Source organism: Petaurus breviceps, unplaced genomic scaffold (genome assembly GCF_028583685.1).
Source record: "Petaurus breviceps papuanus isolate PSGF00001 unplaced genomic scaffold, PetGlider_PUasm1.0 91133, whole genome shotgun sequence".
In the NCBI taxonomy this organism is placed as follows: domain Eukaryota; kingdom Metazoa; phylum Chordata; class Mammalia; order Diprotodontia; family Petauridae; genus Petaurus; species Petaurus breviceps.
In genome coordinates, this window is record NW_027187419.1 from 99,824,773 (window position 1) to 99,845,025 (window position 20,253).

Genomic DNA, 20,253 nt, shown 5'->3' on the forward strand with positions numbered 1-20,253 from the left:
CCTATTTGGGAATTTTGTCTTTCCAACTTCCACTTTTACTTTCAACTCCAAATATAACATTTCATCATAGAGGGATCACCCCGGAGTGAACAACTTGAAGTATGTGTACAAAGGCCTAACAACCTTGGAAGCATAAGCCAAAGAAAATGATTTTTCCTTTCAATATTATTCAAATTTCTATCCACAGGGAACCGTTCTATCCACAGGGAACCAAGAGGCTTTGGCCCTCAATTTCATGTTTCTCCAGACAGCTTTCTTTTACAACTACAGATATGTTAACCCTAGGGACATTCCCCAAAAAAATTCCTGTTAGGATCACACAATCTGGCATTTTGGTCCACTCTTAGGAGGAAAAAAAAGGCTGACCAAGTTGTAAAAAATTTGTTCCCACAGAATGGGATATAGACACTGCCCTTAAGATTCCAAGTTAAATGAAGTCCAAGTCTTGAAATCAGGCCTCAGCAAAACCAAAGGAAATCCTAATGACCCATTGGCTCAATAATACCCTGACAAAGGCAATAGTGAATGTTACCCAGACTAGACAGTCAATATTTGAGGAACTCCAGAAAAGAAGTGTCCCGAGAAATTCAATCAGGAAAAGAAGGCTGTACTTCTACTTAGACTGGCAGTTCAGAGGAATAAAGTCTTATCTACATACATTCTGATAAGAAGACCTTTCTTAACTTTTCACTAGTTGGTAAAAATATGACGACTAAGAAGAGTAAGTCCTGGAACCAACATTTTCTTCTTAAATTAGTTCCTCTTTCAGTTTGTCTCTAGAGAGTTTAGAAAGGAAAAAAAAGGTAAGAAGTTAATTTGCATGAACACTCAAACTATTCCAGTTCCATTCCTGCTACCTTTGTCATACTCAGTGAATTTGTTGTGAGATATAGGACTTTAGGCCAAAAAGTATTTAAAATAAAAGTGGTTGATAATTAAATTAAAAGAGCAAAGGAATCATCTTGACCCTTCCTTAATCTATACACTATACAAATGCTACATCTTGTTGCTTCTAACTCTTCAATCTCCCTTTCTGACAGACCTTTCTCCATTTCCATGGCTGCCATGACAGTTTTGGCTGTCATGACTTCTTATCTATTTCAATAGCCTCTTCACTGGTCTCTTGACTTCCAGGTTTCTGCTCTTTCAAAACAATCATCTCATATGCCAGGTTCATCTTCCTAATGCCTAACCCTAATCAAGTTACCATCTCTTCAGTAGCTCCTAATGCCAACTAAATAAAGTCAAAATTCCTTAGTCTGTCATTCATTCAAGGTCTTCCAAAATCTGTCTTGTTCTACTTTTCCAGCCTCACCACAATGCTCCTTTCTCACATATTTTATACTCCAGAGTTAGGATTATTTGCTGTGCCCCTTGAACAGGTCCTTGAGTCTGGGGGCAGGGTGGAGAACCTATAGCCTGAAGGCCACATGTGGCCTTCTAGGTCCTTGAGTGTGGCCTTTTGACTATGTCCAAGTTTTATAGGAAAAAAAATCCTTCTTTAAGGGGATTTGTTCTATAAAGTATGGATTCAGTCAAAGGGCCACACCTGAGGACCTAGAGCGCCACATGTGGTCTTGAGGTCACAAGTACCCCGCCCCTGTGACCTAAACTATTCCTCCATGCCTTTGCACCCTCATACTAAAGAGTAGTGTTTATGTCTATATTTTCCTTTCCAATTCTGCCTACTGAAATCTTACTCTTTAATATGCTACTTCTTCCATAAAATTTTTAATTTCACCCAAAGCTTTCACTGAAAATTATGTATCTCCTGCACTTATAACAGTTTCTTATAACTGTAGTGGCTTGCCATTTCCTTCTCTAGCTCATTTGATAGATGAGGAAACTGAGGCAAATAGGGTTAAATGACTTGCCATATAGCTAGTAGTGGAACCAGATTTGATCTCAGGTTTTCCTGACTCTAGGCCTGGTACTCTATCCACTGGGTGGGTCATCTAGCTGCCTAGCAATGTACCCAGATCAGAATATAAATAATGAAAGTTTTAAACAAAACCGCCTACCTCCTTTCAGTGCACAGACTTAAGAATCATTATAGTTATACCTTAATCTAATAAGTTTCTATATTCCCTTACTATAAGACTATTCCACCACACGTATCAGAAAAAAAATACTTTTGGATATTATCACATTCAGAACATGACTCAACAACTTCTATTCTTTATTAACCCACCAACACAAAATCTCTATTCTACTGATGCAGAATTGAGATCACTTTTCCTTTTCTTGTCAATTTAGTAAAGTAGGAGGAGGGCAAGAAAGATGTAAAACAGTGTGGGGAAAGGAACTGAAAGTTTTACAAAGAAAATTCCATGCAAATGGAAGGTCCAATGAAATCTTCCTTTATACTTTCATTTAGGAGAGTTCTATTTAAATAGAACTAAAATTCTACATTAAACTGAAACCCAAATGTTGTAAATACTCTACTAATTAAAATCCTAATGGAAAAAGCAAGATATAGAAGAAAAATTATGGTTAGTTCTTGACAAGTTGGTGGATAAAAATACAGTTTGGTGGTTATCTGGTTATCTTATGTCTCCTCCTCCTTCTTCTCTACCCACCTGTCCTTGAACTATTTCACTGATCAACATCTCCATCGAAATATAGGAGAAATGGATGTGTAGCATCTAGTATGATATTTTGTACAAAACAGGTACTTAGTAAATATTTACTGATGATATTAATGTTGGTATAGAACATACATTTTTGGTCCTTCCTGGTGACACTCCTAAAGTTTTAGTGGGAATGGTGATTTTAAGTATTAGCTCAAAACTGGATTTCTGGCTTACCTACAGTATTTAATTATGAATCTCTAGAGGCAGTAATAGGACTTCAACCCTCTAGTTTTGTTGTTAGTAATTACTGGCTGAAGTCATCACATTGCCTGCACAGCATGTACTATGCCAAAAGTTTGTAAGCTCAAAAGTTGTAAGGATATCACCAAATCACCTTCGGGCTCCAAGATGGGGGAACAGGTGTGGTACTAAAGTTGCTGACATTTTCTATTTCCCATAGCTATATAAAGTTGACAGAAGTAGAAGATCAACAAAGATTTTTGGTCTTCAGTATATGAACAGAGGTTCCCTGATTTACTCCTAACAGCTGTCACTCAGCTTCAAAATACAGTGGAGTTTTAAAACTTACTCTCTTGTATTAAAGATTTTATTAGAAGTACTATACAATAATGTGTTTAATTCAACTCAACTAATGTGTAGGCTATTGAACAATGTGCTCACTTCATGTCTTTTATTCAGTGCAGCACAGATTTAGGTTAAACATCAATAGCAAAATGGAGTTTTGAGGATAGATTAAGATTACAAAAATCATTGTTATGTGAAAATCCCTGAACAGAAAGTTAAGTTCTCTTCTTTTTACCCTTTACGTCCAATTTACCCTTCACAAGAAAATCTAAAAGTCAAGTCAGATTACATTTAAGGGAGTCATATTCAAAACCACACATCATCTTCTATACCTAAAATAAATGTTAATCAAGAAGTCTGCTAAAGCTAAAATTGAAATGTAATACCTATGTTTACATTTAGCTGTCAATTGTGCAGAATAATTGAATCTTGTTCATGTCAAAAATTTACATTTTTTCAAAAGCTAGGTAAAAATAAATGAGGCTTACTCATCATCTTTCAAAAACATCAGAAATCAGTATTCTAAATTCAGTTAACTCAGTAAAGAAACATTGTACTGAAGTCCATCATTTCACAGAACAATGATGAAAGAATATATAAGGAAAGTAGTTCCAAATGCTTTAATAACAAGGATCCCCCACACTTATTAGGAATTTTAAAAAGAATGACTAACTTCACAAGATTCTGAAAGGCAAAACCATCTGTCCATTGTTCAGTAAATGAAGCACCATGTCTAACTGTTGTAAAATGCCCAAGACGTAGTCTGTCTTGCATACTCTTCTCTCTGCTTGCCAGTTTTTCTTGTGTGCTCTGGAGAAAAAAAAAATTAATAACTTAGTTTAAAATGAAAAAAGCTCATGACATTATTAGTTAAGCCGGGAAAAAGTTCAACTTTAACTTACCTTTTCTATTAAAAGTTTCTTACTCATTGAAATGCATTTATTTAATCTTTCTTTGTATTTTTCAAGTAATTTTTGCTGTTCGTCTATTTGACGTCTAAGATCACAGTTAGCCTAAAACATAAGCAGGAAATGTAAAAACATGAATGAAAAACTTACAATTTTAATGCTACAACATAATGTGCCCAAAAGGAAAAAACAGTACTAAAATATCACATATATGTGTATATGTGTACATATGTATGTATCTATGTACATATATGTTCCTGACTCATCAAATTTTTAAAAAGATTCAAAATATAAATTTTCTAAGATAAAAATTTTGGGAAAAAATAAAACCCAGGACAATATAGTTGAGACTATATTGACTCCTCTGGTACCTTGGGGGTCAGAGGGAACTACTACATCTATGGTAGGCATTCTTAACCTTTTTCTGTGTCATACATCCCTTAGGCTGTCTGATGAAGCCTGTTGACCTCTTCTCAGAATAAAATTTTTAAATGTGTAAAATAAAATGCATAGGATTATGAAGGAAACCAATTATATTGAAAGACAGTTATCAGAATATTAAAAAAAAAAATAAATTCAAGGACCCCAGGTTAAAAACTCTTATCTACTATACTGAACCATGAAAATTAATGTTACAAAGATTTAACTTTAATATACTTAATAAAGAATTGGATTATAAATACTTCTTTAAAGCTTCCCTTTCCTTAATGGTAAACCTGGATTTTCACAGATTTTCTCTACATCCTCCCAAATGAAGGTTATTTCTTTCAGATTTCACCTGCCACTCAACACTAAATCCTAAGGCTGAGAAGAGGAGGCACAATATTTCTTGCTTGCTTTAAGGCTACTGCTTCAATAACAAATCTCAACAATATCTCTCTTCTTTTGAAATCAATAGTATTTAAAGTCAATCAATACGCATTTATTAAGTACCTATTACATGATACTGTGCTAAGAGCTGGAAATACAAAGAGAGGAACAAGATTCTACAACAGAGGACAGTCCCTGCCCTCAAGCTCACATATATAAACTTCACCTAACCCATTTCTGCAACCCTCCAAAACACTATTCCACCTTGCACAATGAATGACTCTTAGCATTCCATTTTCATCATTCTTCTACTCCAAACCCTACTATATTCAGTGACTTTAACATTCATTCTGATGCCTGTCTCAATACAATGGCCTTATATCACACTACAGAAGAGGTAATATGATATAGTTGGAAAAGTTCTGAACTATATACTGAATCACATAGTAATATTACGCACACTGTTTCTGATTTTTATTACTTATGAAACCACAAGACAACTTAATCTCATTTTTACCATCTGTAAAAATGAGGAGGATATCTGTATGACATACCTAACAGAGATGTTACAAGGAAAGCACTTTATAAACCTTAAAAGTAGTGTGCAAACATGTGATGGCAGTATCTGGTGTATACATTTCCATTACATTTCTGTCACTCCTAACAATGGCAATGTCACACTCCCACTATAATTAATTTTCTTGAATTATGAAATTTCTAAGATTGTAACCTCTCATTTCCTCCTGCTGAACCTGCTTTTCACATTCACCAGATCTCCAGTCCTCTTGACTATTTAGTTCCCAGTCCATCAAGATCGTCCTAGTTCTGTCTCCTCAAAACTAGAAGACAAGGCCATTCACTTCTATGATGCTCCCAACTAGCATCCAAGAAGACACTGCTCTCTTGGTCTTCTGCCATGTGTATCAATCCATAGTTCTCTTTTTCTTTCTTTCTTTTTTTTGGCTCCAACTTCTAGGATATCAATGTCATAGATAACCCAATGTGATATAATGGTTCTAAGGTCACTACAAATTCATGCTAACTTTAATGACTCTTAGATTCAGGGAAGGATAAAGCTAGATGAAATCTCAGAGATCATTTAGTCCAACTCTTTCCCTTTAAAAATTAGAGAACTTAAATGAATTGCTAAAGTCAATGGAAAAGTCAACTCTTGAATCTTATTCCCAAAGATACAGTTTTTCTACTACATTTCTCTAATCTGAAGTACCTTGAAATCCATTCACTCACCTGTTACTGACTTCTTAACTCTCTCCCCCAAAATGGTTATTAAAAATCTTTTTCCCTTTTAACAAACAACTAATTCTATTTCTATTAAATGCCATTTCAGCAGATGACTTTGCCTACTACTTTAGAGAATAAAGAAGTCAGTTAATAAAATCCCTTATTAAAAAATATAAAATCCCTCAATCAAAAATTTCCACTGTTCTTTGCGTTGTTTGCTCCTATCTAAAGTAACCTTACTTCTTCCCAAAGACAACCCCTTTACCTTTGCCATTCTATCTCTTCTCTGTGATACTGCGTCATCATCCTCTCTTGAATTACATCATTTCTCTCCTGGTTTCTTTCTACTGGCCTACAAACATGTTTTAAGTTTCCCAATTTTTAAAAAATAATCCTCTAAACACTGTTACTCCATCAAACCCTCATATTCTCTCTTTCCTTCTTTTGCTTCCATCCTCCAAGAGCAGTCTATACTAGTTACCTCCATCTCCTCATCTGCCAGTTGTTCCTTAGTGCCTAATAATAAGGCTTTTACTCCCTCCACTATGACACTGTTCTCTCTGAGGTCACCTATGACCTGCTAAATGTCAAATCCAATGGTCTTTGCTCATACTGCTAACACTACCTAGAATATCCTAGCTATGGTGTATGACCCAGTTAAAATATCCTGATCTTCCTAACTCTAACTCCTTCTTCTTTAGTACCCAGCATTTTGATTATATCACTCTTACAGACTGCCAGTATATCATTTCTATATACATGTCAAGTCTCAGCAAGACTGTAAGCTCCTTTGAAGTAGGGATCTATTTACTCATTCACTTTTGAACCTGACCCAACATCATTTTAAATATTAGGTACTCAACAAATGGTTGTCAAATTCAAAAAATACACACAACATCCCATTCTAGAAACAATTAAAGAGATGGGAGATCCACTCTACCCTTATTCAACAACAAATAATTTAATGGTGTATTGATACCACTATGTTTTTAATCATATAGACAACTTTATAAAATTATTATTGGGTCTTAGGGTCCTCCATAATCTAGCTCCAACCTCTTCTCATCTCCTTGTTTCCTATGTTCTTAACAGTGCTATTTCAAGTTAAAGAAGAAGGAATATGTTTGAATTAATGTTTCCTCTAGTTTTTGAGTTGTGATATATTATCTTCCAGCTTTTAATCTAATATTTTATGATATACATGGACCATGCCCCACAAGCAATAAATAATAATGACTGAATATATTTGGTTTAAGAAAGGATCAGATACACAAACAACACAACTTCCTTCAATCTCATTCCAACTTCTAAGAAGCCAATCCCCTAGGACTGGGTTGGAGTTTGGGGGAATTTTCATAGTGTTTGATTTCCAAAGAATATCCAAAATAACCTTCAGGTTTCAGTCTGAGGTAGCAAAGAGTTGGAACTCCAAGATGAGATGATTTCAAGAATTATAATCCATCCTCAGAAGACTGAATTAACAGTCATGAAATGAGAAACAAAGGAGCAACAGCAGAACTAGAAGTGGGGAACCTCTTTTAACATCCATTGGGAGGAGAGAAGACAACAACTGGGGCTATGGGAAGAGGGCAGGAAACTGTTCATAGGTACCTCTCCCTGTAACACCGTATGACAGAGATGCACTCCAAATGAAAGCAATCACAAAGATCAACTGGTATGCTCACACTGATATGTGAGTCCTGGTCCTTGGCTTCCAAATCCAAGGTTCTCACCATGGCACCCAGATGGGCTCCTGCAGAAAATTTATCTTCCCCATACTATAACTCTATCAAATAGCAATTCATTTGAAGAAACTCTTCTAAACTGCAAGTAGACCTGGTAAAATTATGAGGAGGGACATCATAATCAATATTAAACAGATAAAAGGAGCACTCTTCCTACTCCCCTTTTGATAGCAGTATTGTTGTTCAGTAGTTTTAGTCATGTCTGACTCTTTGTGACCCCATTTGGGGTTTTCTTGGCAGAGATACTGGAGGAGTTTGCCATTTCCTTCTTCAGCTCATTTTACATATGAGGAAACTGAGACAAACATGGCTATGTGACTTGCCCAGGGTCACACAGGTACTAAGTGTAAGGCCATATCTGAACTCAAGAAGATGGATCTCCCTGATTCCAGGCCTGGCACTCTATCCACCTAACTGCCACCAATAGCAGTATTACTGCTTATTGTTTTGTTATCATCTTTTCTTTGTGATATCTTGAAAATCAATGCCTTTAAAATTGTGTTACTAATAGCACAAATTTATGTACTTTGGTTAATATGTGCTTGTCAATCTTAAGGGGCACTGATATTCACTCACTGTATACATTAAATATTGGGAATGGTGAAGTTCAAAAGCTATAGGTTCCACAACTATTTCTAATTTAGACTACATTTAAGGAGAAGTGACAGTAAATCTGTATCATTTCATATTTATTTGTCCCATTTTCAGTTATCTGTATATTCTAGGTGCAGATGACATGACATAGGTGGAATTAATGCCAAGTGGTCTGGAGGAATGTTTTCACCTCAAGTGCTTTTCATTATTTTATAAGGAGTACTACATACTCTTCTATCACCTTGTTCTGTAAGGGTTCTCAAAAAAGCTCATATTTAAAGCAGACAGTAAGTGGCACAATAAGGAAGGCTAAGACTTGAGTTTAAGTCCTGCTTCAGATGCTTAGTAGCTGTGTGACCCTAGGCAACTCATTTAAACCCTCTTAGCCTCATCTCTAGAATGGGAGTAGTAATAGCACTGACCTCCTAGAGTTATTTTGAGGATTAGATAACAGATGCAATGCTTTGTAAATCTTAAAGTACTATATAAATGCTAGTTATTATTATTATTCCAAACCAATATTGCTCTTGGCTACCAAACAGATACAGTTATCAAGAAGATAAAAGTTTAAAAGTGCATGGAATGAGAAAGTCTCTTTTATCCTCACTATTAAACTTCTCTAAAAAATAGTGACAAAATCACTGTTTCTACCTTTGTTCATTTGCCATTTTTAGAAGTGACGGTCAACTTAAATAGGCCTAGTTGATGTCACTGTAATTGAAAACAATGTTTTCTAATCCTTATCTTTTTTTTTTTTTTATAAATTTGGTATTGAGTTTAACATTTAACTAGTCAATGAACTGACTAGATAAAGATAGCTAATCTAGAAGTGACTTTCATATCAGTAATACATCATTTCCTGTCCATTAAGATACACAAGAATGAAACTTTAGAATAATCTAAAGCCTATGGCGCAATTTTTTAAAAAATCACTAACCATATGTTGCAAAATAATTTTTGTTCTCTATCGTGTCTTTAAATACAAATTTCTATGTATCAAAGTAATGAATGAAAGTTTAAAATATTTTTCTTACCAAATTTTGCATAAAATTTATTCAGTTTTCAAACTCTACAAAAGATATTGGTACAAAAACTGTAATGATCTTAATGGTAGCCTTTTTGCTTATGTTCATCATAAGATGGCAAAGCAAAATGGCCAAATAATGCACAAAATTATTCCCTTTGGAACCATGATGAAACCAGCCCCTCAGATGCCTTCTAATCCATTTCTCTTAGGAGAGCTGGTAGATGTGGAATTTTTATTTAATGACCAACAAGGGGGCATAAGGAATTGAATCTTATTAATTTTAATATTCTTATTATAAACAAAACCATTAGAGGGGAGTTGCAGGTAAATGGAAGGATGACTCAAAGGTCCTCTTTGGAGAGATAAAAAAATAGGTTTTGTTTATTTGATATAGAAAACAGAATAGGTTTTATCATGCATCCAAAGAGAGCCAAAAATATCATTTCATAGGATATTTGGTGCTATTTTATCACAATACTTAAAAGTATTTGCAAAAAATTACCATTAAAAATAACAGTAACTTATGCACCAACAGCTGCTGCAGAGGATTAAAAGGTACAAGAAAGAATTCTATGAAGAACTCATAAAGACTCTTCAAATTAAATCGGCATATACTATAATAGTTGCTGCTTTAACACAAAGGTGGGAATAGGAGAAGGTGGTGAGAAACACATTGGAAAATGTGGATCAGGAAAAAAAGAGAGAAAGCAATGACTTATAATCTATATAGAAGCCTTACCTATACATAACTTCTGAGAAAAGCATCTGAAGGCACTGGACGTGGCAAACATGCAATAACAGGAAGGAAGGAAGGGAGGAAGGGAGAGAGTTATGATTTAACAAGACCAGAAATGCCTTATTACTGATGTAGGTATCACTCTTGAATCAACATCTGTGTACAGTCAGATAACTTATTAGAGCAAAGGTCAAAATTAATACAAAGCTAGAAAAAAGAATGAATATAAGAAAAATATATTGTATGTAATGAAAACATTCCAACTAGACCTAAAATTGACATTTTACTGATGATAAAATATGGATTATGGGTAGAGGGGCTGAATAAAATAATTTCATTTAGTTCAACTAACGTAAATGAAGTACCATATTAAGGAGTACAGAAGATAATAAAAAGAACTTAAACAAATATTTAAATTCCTTAACAAGTAAAGAAATATGATAACTAAGGGCAACACTAACTAGTATATAAACTTATTTAATAAAATCTTAGGGAAAAGGAATTTGGAAGATCATATGCAATATTACCTTTTAAGTCAGAGAAAAGTAGTAGAGGTGAAAACAAGCTTAATGAAAGCTTGAAAAGCTGACCCTAGAGGCATTTAAGGAATTATATGGAAGGGAACAAGGACAGATTAATCTACAAAGATTACAAACTCTTTTTGCTAATCAAGGAAAACTCCACTTGGACCATAATAGCAGTCCTAAAGAGGAGGTACAATTGGCACTAAAGGGATCAAAGAGAGGAAAAGTAGCTAGTTAGATTAAGTGTACAGATACTGATAGTCAAGGTGAAAATGTTGAGGGTATTAAGGGAAAAATTCACAAGAACACTGAAGCTTGACCCATGTAAAGATGGGGTAGAGAGTGGGGGGAGATACTGAACAGGTAGAAAAAATCCCAGATCTTATAAATCCCAAAGAAAGGTAACTGACAGAACAATTACTACAAATTGACAAATTAATTTGGCTTATTATCAAATGAAAGGAAAGCAAGCTGGGAGAACTTTGGGAATTGCAGTTCTTTTAATGAACTCAAACTTCTTCTTGAAGCTTATGCTAACATTCTTCTGGTATTGCCACATTGCTGTGAGTGATAGAATACCAAAGTCTTTGGACGAACTCAAAAAGCAACGGAGAGAGGAGCATGGTGATGTGAGCAGACTTCATTCAATCTATCACAAATGAGGAATTAAGAAAAATAGATTATGTAAATAACTTTTTTTGGAGGGAGGTCCCTCACCCGTGATTTTATTTGTGAGGAAACTCCTCCCATCAATATAGATTATCTACTTCTCTATAAATTATGGTCTTAATGAATTTTCTAAGAAATTAATTGGTCATACAATGAATATATATACAGAAGCAGGACTTGAACCCTGATATTCCTCCACCAAAGTTGGCCCCCATCCACCAATCCATCCAACTTTTTTATGAAAAGAGTACAATAAGAGAAACACATGACTAGAAATCAATAGTCAAGGATGACTAGCAGATAGCTTGGGAAGCTCCACAATAGCCATGTAATTTCAAGAGATTCTGAGGGCTCCAAGTACAACTGGCAGACCCCCAGTAAAGGGAGGGCACATATAACAGTCACAAAGGACAGGAAGCAATCTGTACCACAAGAGGAACCACTCGCAACAATGAGATCACAGATCCACTGAGGCACTGAATTACAGTTATTTTGTATTTGTGTCATACACTGCTATTTCACAAAAGTACCACAATCTTCCCCACTTGCTAAGATGGTGCTTTATACACAATAGGTACTAAATAACACAGTATGCACTTAACAAATACTTGCTAAATCAACCTGAGAGATGAATCTGAGAATCAATGTTCTAGACAGAGAGCTGGCTCAGGTATCAACAAGACTTAGATACAAGTTTTTTCTGCTTAAAGTATGGTCCAGGCCTGAGGAATGGTCAGCATGAAAGGAGGTAAAGTATAAGGCTACAGTATAATAGAAACACACCTTGACTGGAACATAATGAGAGCTAAGATAGGAAAAGAAGCCTGGAGCCACACTGGTCTTAAATGTCAGGTTTTGAAAATGTTTGCATTTTATCCTATAGAACCGAGTCTTCAAAGTTTCATCTTTCAGCATGATCACTAGGATGTGTGGTCAGCCAATCAGAGAGGGGGAAAGATGGGTCACTTCCTACCTTCTCTGAGAGCCAAATGTAGGACTCATCTCAAACACAGCTACAGTCCCCAACTCTTGTCTTGTGACCTAGCTCTGCAAGTTCCTCTCCTATCCCTTTCTACCCCAGCAAAGACCTCTTGGGATAGTTATAACCAAACCTTGACCTGATATTAGCAGTTACGTAAGTAGATGCTCTTGGGCAATTTTCCCCTTTGTTCTCAGTATATTCATATTCTGCCCTCTTCCTCCACCATCAACTTTGGGTATAGCAGGTGTTGCTCATCTAGTTATGCAGCCCTTGGCTAGGTCTGAGCTTAAGTTTTATAATGTATATATTTTTCTATATATTTATAATGTATATATTTCTATAAGAGTACATGTATATGGGGGGTAGCACAGTGAATAGAGCACTGGCCCTGGATTCAGGAGGACCTGAGTTCAAATGTGGCCTCAGATACTTAACACAAAAAAACTAGCTGTGTGACCTCGGGCAAGTCACTTAATCCCAATTGCCCTACCTTCCCCCCTCAAAAAAAAAAGAGTACATGTATATGACATAAATAGGTGTGAAGACCACTGCTATAGACAAGAGGTAAATACTACAGGATTTCTGAGAAGATAAATAATATAGATTCCCAAGCATTAGGAAAATTATTTTGACAATTTTGACAAAAATAAACCATAGGACACAGACCAAAGGCAAGGATCTCAGGAAACTATTATAGTAGTTGTTCAGGCAAGAAGTAATATGTGTAGGGGGTGGCTAGGTGGCCCAGTGAATAGAGCACCAGCCCTGGAGTCAGGAGGACCTGAGTTCAAATCTGGCCTCAGACACTTGACACACTTACTAGCCGTTTGACTTTGGGCAAGTCACTTAACCCCAACTGCCCTCCAAAAAGCAAAAAAAAAAAAAAGTAATACGTGTGTAACACAGATGCCTACTATGTGTAAGGGAAATAAAAGATACTCACATAAAGTCTGCTGAATGAACTACCTCTAACTAAAAGGACTACCATACATGGATGATCAATTTTCAAACAATAAGAATCCTAAAAAAAAAAAACCAACTAATTGGTAGGGAACTTGCTCACTTTGACTCTCCACTCTTCTATATTTAAAGAAGCTAATTTACACTTAATGTGACCAAAGGTTTCTCTACTCTCAGCCTAGAAGACAACTTCCTTATCATTTATGACTTTCAAGAAAGTAGCAAAAGCTCTATAAGTAGTTCCAGGATTCTAGCTAGCTCTATTTGTCTCTGGTGTTTCTATCCCTTTCCATCTACTGTGTTTCCCCGAAAATAAGACACTGTCTTATTAAGTTTTTTTTTTTTTTTTGTAAAGAAAACCACCAGAGGGCTTATTTTCAGGGGAGGGCTTATGTTGTCCTGCCTCAGCTCTCCTCTTCGGCACTACTCTCAATGGCGCCAGCAAGCAAATCACTGGGGAAGAACAGGATGACGCGCTCACTGCTGCAGCTCTGATTGGATGCAGCTCGGAGCGCAGCATGCGTTTCACGGGGCGGGGGGGGGAGAACGGTGCATACAGAGGGTACCGTAATATAGCATGTAGCGCAGGGGATCACCTTCACTACAGTAGCAATCTCAATAGGGCTTATTTTCGAGGAATCTTACACAGTAAGGGGAGGGCTTATTTTCGGGATAGGTCTTATTATCGGGGAAACACGGTAGACACTTGTCCTTATTCTTCACCCATAGTAAACTTTCTATTGTACCCAATTTTTTTGTTTCGTGTCTTTAACTGGAAGACAATAATGGATAGTATTTTTAAAAGGAAATCAAAATATCATCAACTAATGGGCTATCATCTTAACAAAATATTTATGAGACTGATTTATATACATATTGAAGAGAGAGCTGATGAAAAACTCAGCAAGGAACAGACATGCTTCCAAAAAACTGCACCTTTGGTCACATAAATGGATGAAAGTTATAGAGAATACAAGATGCTGACGTTTACTCTGTTGGTTCTAAAAATAGTATGCCTCTTGAGAGCAGAACGAAATTTCAAAGTGAAGCTTCCCTTCTAAGAAGGTATGTCCCACATGTATGTTAAACATCACACAAAATGTCTTGACAGACTCAGAGGCACACTTTGGCTTAAGAATTCTCTAATTACCAACATCAAGTTTACTACCTCTGTCATGTTACACATTCTCCTATAGAGTTCAAATGAAGGATTCCCTATAGATGGTCAGGTTCTCTATTTTGTCTAGTTAACAAATGACTTTTTGCTGATTTCATCAAGCCACAGAGTACTGCAAGGCATCCCTGATAAGAGCCACAACCACTGAAGAAATTCACTTATTGCTCTTCACAGGAAAAAAACAAAGGGAAAAAGAATGCCTAATTTCCAGATTATGATATGCAACTGGATGGGAAGGCCAATTAGTTAGTCTATTAGTAGATAATCTTAGGTATTCCAGATGAATGATAAACTGCACCAAGAAATTAACAGACTGAAATACAATTGAGTAACTGTGCAGTGCTTTGAAGCATTTCAAGTTACTCCTAGATACAAAAGTCTAATATATTAGTATTCTCCTAGTAAAATTATGGCTAGAAATCATTTAGTACAGCTTATCAAGAATGAAAATTATAGGTAACCTAAAAGACAATACAAAGGCAGGAGGGTATTAAGTAGCCTGTAGCATATTACCAAAGATGACTGTCATGCAACAAGAGATGCAAAAGATATTGGGGAAATGTATGATAATTTCTCATACAGACAAAGAGAGTACTTCACATCAATAACATAACAGATCCACTGAAATGTTATTTATGAGAAACAGGAATAAGTGACACGTCCACTTCACATTAATGATATAATGACCATAATTTGAACTTTGCTGATTCAGAAGCCTTCTGAAATCTTGTAGTACTCTCAAGGTTATCATTTGGAACATCAATTTTCATTGTACTCTAGGTAGGTGGAAGTGCTATTTGTGATATGTCTGGTTTGATAGCAGTTTGCTTACTGTACTTTTATACAACAGCTTGTCCAGAGAATTCAATTAACCTTAAATGCAAATAATGAAAAATTATTTCTCTCTCACAATTGTTGATCATAGCAAAATCAGCTATGTGTTCATTTAGTTGTTTAAACAGTATTTATAGAGAGCTAAATAATCATTTTAAACCTGACGCTTTCAACTATGTGTTTATATTATAAATAAGTATTTGCAGCATTGTAATTTTTCATATGATAAAAAACCAGTGTTTTCTAAAGAGCTCCACTATTACCAATTAATTTCTTTCCACAAACTATTACTTACCCTGAGCAAATCATCTATACGACCTTCTTTCTTTTCCAGGTCCTGGTTTTTATTACTTTCTAGTGCAGCTAATTTCAGCATTGTGAGATCAGTCTAAACAAAAGAAAACTGTTTTATCATCTGCATTTTACGGCCTATAGATCTAATAATAAAGTAGAATGTAAAAGAAAAAACCTGAAAAACTATTACTCAACAGCTATAAAAAATGTATTAATGCTAATTATATTCCAGTTAACCAAGCTAAGATCACACCAAAAAGATCATAGATCCATTGAAATAATATTATTTATGAGAAACAGGAAGACGCAATATCAAATCTAGAGATCCCACAAAGACTACACCATTTATACCCACTTGGGATGAGGATGATGTTCACTAACAAAAAAAAATTTTAAAGCCCATGTTTTATGGATATTCATTTGATTCTTCAAGAAGAACTGTATGCTCATTTACTTAAGAGATACAAGGAATGAGAGCAAATCTTAATTTCTGATCCATCTAAACTCCAGAGTCTAGCCCATTTAGCTTTCTTGAGTCACAACATATGATTTGTAAACACATCTTTGAAGCAAATAGAAGCTAATGCAATTGTTTCTGAGGACAGAGAAAGTTGATAAGATTACAATTTACCTGAATAATTTTAAAAGATAACTGCTTTGGTTGTGTAATAGGGTGGTCCCCAAAAGCTAATGCAGTAGGAGAAGGGCTATTCGGCCGAACCTAAAATACATATTTAAAAAATTACCTCATTAGGAAAAAAGGTTAAGGTCCTTTATAGCAACCTAGATCACCTAAAATATCTGAATTTTGCTAAATGCCTTACCACCACCACCCCAACTTGGAAATCCTAGAAATTATTTTTAAATAGTTGTTAAAACATAGCCAAAACAAAATGCATCTAAACAAACACTTGAAAAATGTCAAAAAAGAATTATAGTGGCTCAAAAAGTAAATGTGATTTCTCATAGAAGTCTTGAGCTGCAACATAATAACAAATGATGAATTCTATGATTCTACTGCAGTCACTTAAAAATCAACAGTTTAATTTCCTTGATCAGAAAACAGTCACAATATTAAAATTTAATGGGCACCATTATTTATATTAAGAAGCAAAATGTTTAAAAATCACAACTGGAAGGAATGTAAAATCTTAAGGACTTTGAAAATCTAATCCTTTTTCCTATCCAAATGGGGGGAAAGGGAGGGAAAACAGCAATCAAACTTATTTTTAAATATCCCCAGAAACAAAAATTTGCCAAATCTCTTCCTTAATCTTGCTGACAAGAAAGATGGAATTCAAAATTCAATCTTACCATTAAGAATTTATTCCAAGCTTATATTAGCCCTTATGTACCTAACAACATCTAAGTTACAGAAATGCTAGTTTTGAATGCAACTACATTATTTTATTAAATGTTTTATTTCCAACGGACAATAGTTTTACTGTCATAAAGCTATATGATACATAACGATCATTAAATCTTTTAAAAGGATGCTAGTCTAATTCTATAAATGCTAACTTTAATTTAGATGAAGAAGTCTACATGGAAATTATGAATTGCAGCAATCTATAAAAGTTACTCAGTATTTAAACCTTCTGAATTAGGTTAAGCATGACAAATTCACAGGTAAAACTTACACAGGAGGAAGGAGTGGAATGTGAATGTGAATTTTGAGGTGATCGGATTGCAGGAGGTATTCCCCTTACTGGGCTGGAGCCATTCCCACCTTGATACTAAGAAAAAAAAAAAAAGGCATCAAATATGCCTTGGGAAGACCCTTTGAGATAAGGTCTTAAGAATGAATTTAACTATAAATTATTTTTAGATTAAATGATATTAACATAAATAGATCCAGTTTACAATGCATAAGAAAATCACAATTAAGATGTTTATAGTCAGATCCTAAAAGGCTGAAAAATAAGAAAATTTCTAAGAAAAAACATAAAAGTATCTCTTCCCTACCTCAAAAATATTACTTTTACACAGTAATTATTTCCTTATTCATCATTAAAATGATAACATAGGATAACTGTCCAAATTAGGTAGAATTAATATTATCAGCACTTTGCTGAAAATGAGGCTGACCACGCTTTAATAGAATACCAAGGTTAAAGGTAGGAAAACTTATTTGACAAATATGATTATGTTCTTATTTTGAGCGTTTTGCACACAGTTTACTGCAAAAGTGAAGAATCCAAAAGCATGCTCTAGGCTCCCAGTGAATGGATATGGTACTATGCAAAAGTACTGAACAGACCTAGCTTACTTAAGAGTAAGTACTCTTAAAAAGCATATAAACTTGAGCACCACATGATGCAGTTTTTCTGCATATTTAAGCAGTTATAAACTCAAGGACTCCTGCTTCTTTCTCCACTGCTCTCATCAATGAACAATCTCAGCTTATTGCCTTTTCTCTTTGCTGCCACCAGATTCCTCTCCAAATAATACTTATTACCCATGTCACTGTCCTAACAAGCAAGCAATGAGTTAACAGTGATAAAGAAGGTATCTTTAAACACTTTTCTAAACATCCTGCCTATGGAAGAGGATCAATGAGACTGTTCACTCAGCAACTAATATTAAGCTTAAGTGTCAAATGTGATGTAGTACAAAGAGGACTGAACTTATGATAGACCTGGGTTCAACTCCCACATGCACATACAAACACGTCAATTAACTTTCTGAGCCTCAGACAGTCTGTCTGTCTCTCAAGAAAAAAGCACAATAAAATTTACTGTCTACATGGAGATGACAATTCAATTCAACAAATGATGACATTAAAATTCAAAAGAGTATTCAACATCATGGCTAGGTGTTGGATAATGAGATCATGAATATAAAGGACAATATATGTAAAACACTGTAACACAAAAGGCACAATATACAAAGCAGCTATGCTTTGGGTGGCAAAAGTATTTCTTTAAGGACCTATAATTTTCTTCTGCAATATTCTTCTCCACAAATCAAGATCTCAATTGCTCTACAACTGTGCAGATGGTCTTCAAACATTACCATGGCCCCCAAATTCATTAACCCAGGACCATGTTGGTAATGAGCCTCTCTGCATTTCCCTACCTTGGACCTTGTATGAGGCACAACCACTACTGACCTTTCTAGCTTAGGAGGGCCTCTCATAGCCTATGTTCTACTGTTATGGTTTTTAAGAACTCAAGGTCATGTCTAAGCAGTGTTGTGACACTGGAATGGGATTTCAATGCTTGTAATGGAAAACAAAGGGGAGAATAATTCTGGAGGGAATATTAACAGTGAATTTTGCCATATCAGGTAATCCCATCCTCTCTTAAGAAAAAATATTTTGCAATATAGCAGATAGTACTTGCCTCATCAGTTTTTACATATGCCCCAAATTAGCAGCTGAGGAATATTTTAGTTGAACTTCTAAACAGTTCTTAGAAACTATTTAGCCTATGTCTCCACACAATAAGTGTTGCTCCAATGGTAATAAAAATTCTCAAATAGATGAAAAATATTCCGTTAATGCTCATGCTCATTCTATCTGCAATTAGCAATAGTTGAATATATAGTTTGGAGGAATTATTCTTGGTAAAATGCAGAATTACATCATTTCAAAAGACCAGAAGAATCCTTTAAAAAACTTACTTCAAAATAATCACTAATTTTGAGGCCACGTCCCCCGATATTTTTTCCTAAAAAAAAAAAAAAGGAAGAAAGGAAAAAGTGTCACATATTTAAAACACAATGATAACGACTACTACATGATTATTTTGTCAGAAAAATGAACTTGTTGGGATTTTAGTTCTAAAGAAATTAATAAAACTTTAATTGAATATGAGCACCTGCTGCTTCATTTAATAGGTATGTGGGCGGGGGGGGGGGGGGAAGAAGAGTACAATAGTAAAAACAAAACTCAGTTCTGAAGGAACCAGATTCTACTTTGAGAATTCCAAATAATGATGGCAGGCCTTTTAAATGATAAATGGCATACTTTAGTAGAAACATGTCAATTAAAGTAATTGTTCCAATTATTGGAGGTTCACATAAACACATGATGTTAAGAGATTAAATTCTATTACACTAATTACTTTAAAAATAAGCACTGAACCAATTAGCATGTTATAAAACTACAATTAATTCACACTGGTTTATGGCTTCTAATTGTTCATAAAAGCCGATCAGAGTGAACAAAAGGCACAAGTGACAACTTTATACCAACAAACTAATTCATACCTGTAAATTATAATAAAAAAAAAAAGCTTTGTTAAATGGACATATCTATGTTCTGCCAAAGAAGTAAAAAGTGCTTAAATATGGAGGCTATTTTACACATAGATATTTTGACTCTAAAAACTTTCTAAACCTAAACAAAGTTTAAATGCAGCTCCTATAAAGTATAACAGTATAGGAATTATTAACAAAGTATAGTAATTATTAACAAAGTATAGTAAGAACTCTATTAGTTCATGAAAAATATTCTTCTTAAATGCATTCTCTAATACTACTAAAGTAAAATGAAATTTCTGAAAAAGATGGAGATTATAAAAATATTTCTATTAATTAAACATTTTAGATCCCGTATGTCATATGTGAAGATACACATAATTTAAAGCT

General features: G+C 34.8%; 1 protein-coding gene across 2 annotated transcripts in view; it reads right to left on the minus strand.

Moving 5' to 3' along the window:
* The window catches only part of TLK1 (tousled like kinase 1), a 181,876-nt gene that overhangs the window by 46,940 nt on the left and 114,683 nt on the right, over positions 1 to 20,253 (minus strand). For both annotated transcript variants that reach the window (XM_069079680.1, XM_069079679.1), the window contains exons 5-10: positions 19,285 to 19,331; positions 17,301 to 17,396; positions 16,292 to 16,381; positions 15,662 to 15,754; positions 4,061 to 4,171; positions 3,832 to 3,968 (exon numbers count right to left, since the gene is read on the minus strand). In XM_069079680.1, coding sequence (XP_068935781.1) covers positions 3,832 to 3,968; positions 4,061 to 4,171; positions 15,662 to 15,754; positions 16,292 to 16,381; positions 17,301 to 17,396; positions 19,285 to 19,331 — 574 coding nt within the window. The remainder of the gene's footprint in view (positions 1 to 3,831; positions 3,969 to 4,060; positions 4,172 to 15,661; positions 15,755 to 16,291; positions 16,382 to 17,300; positions 17,397 to 19,284; positions 19,332 to 20,253) is intronic.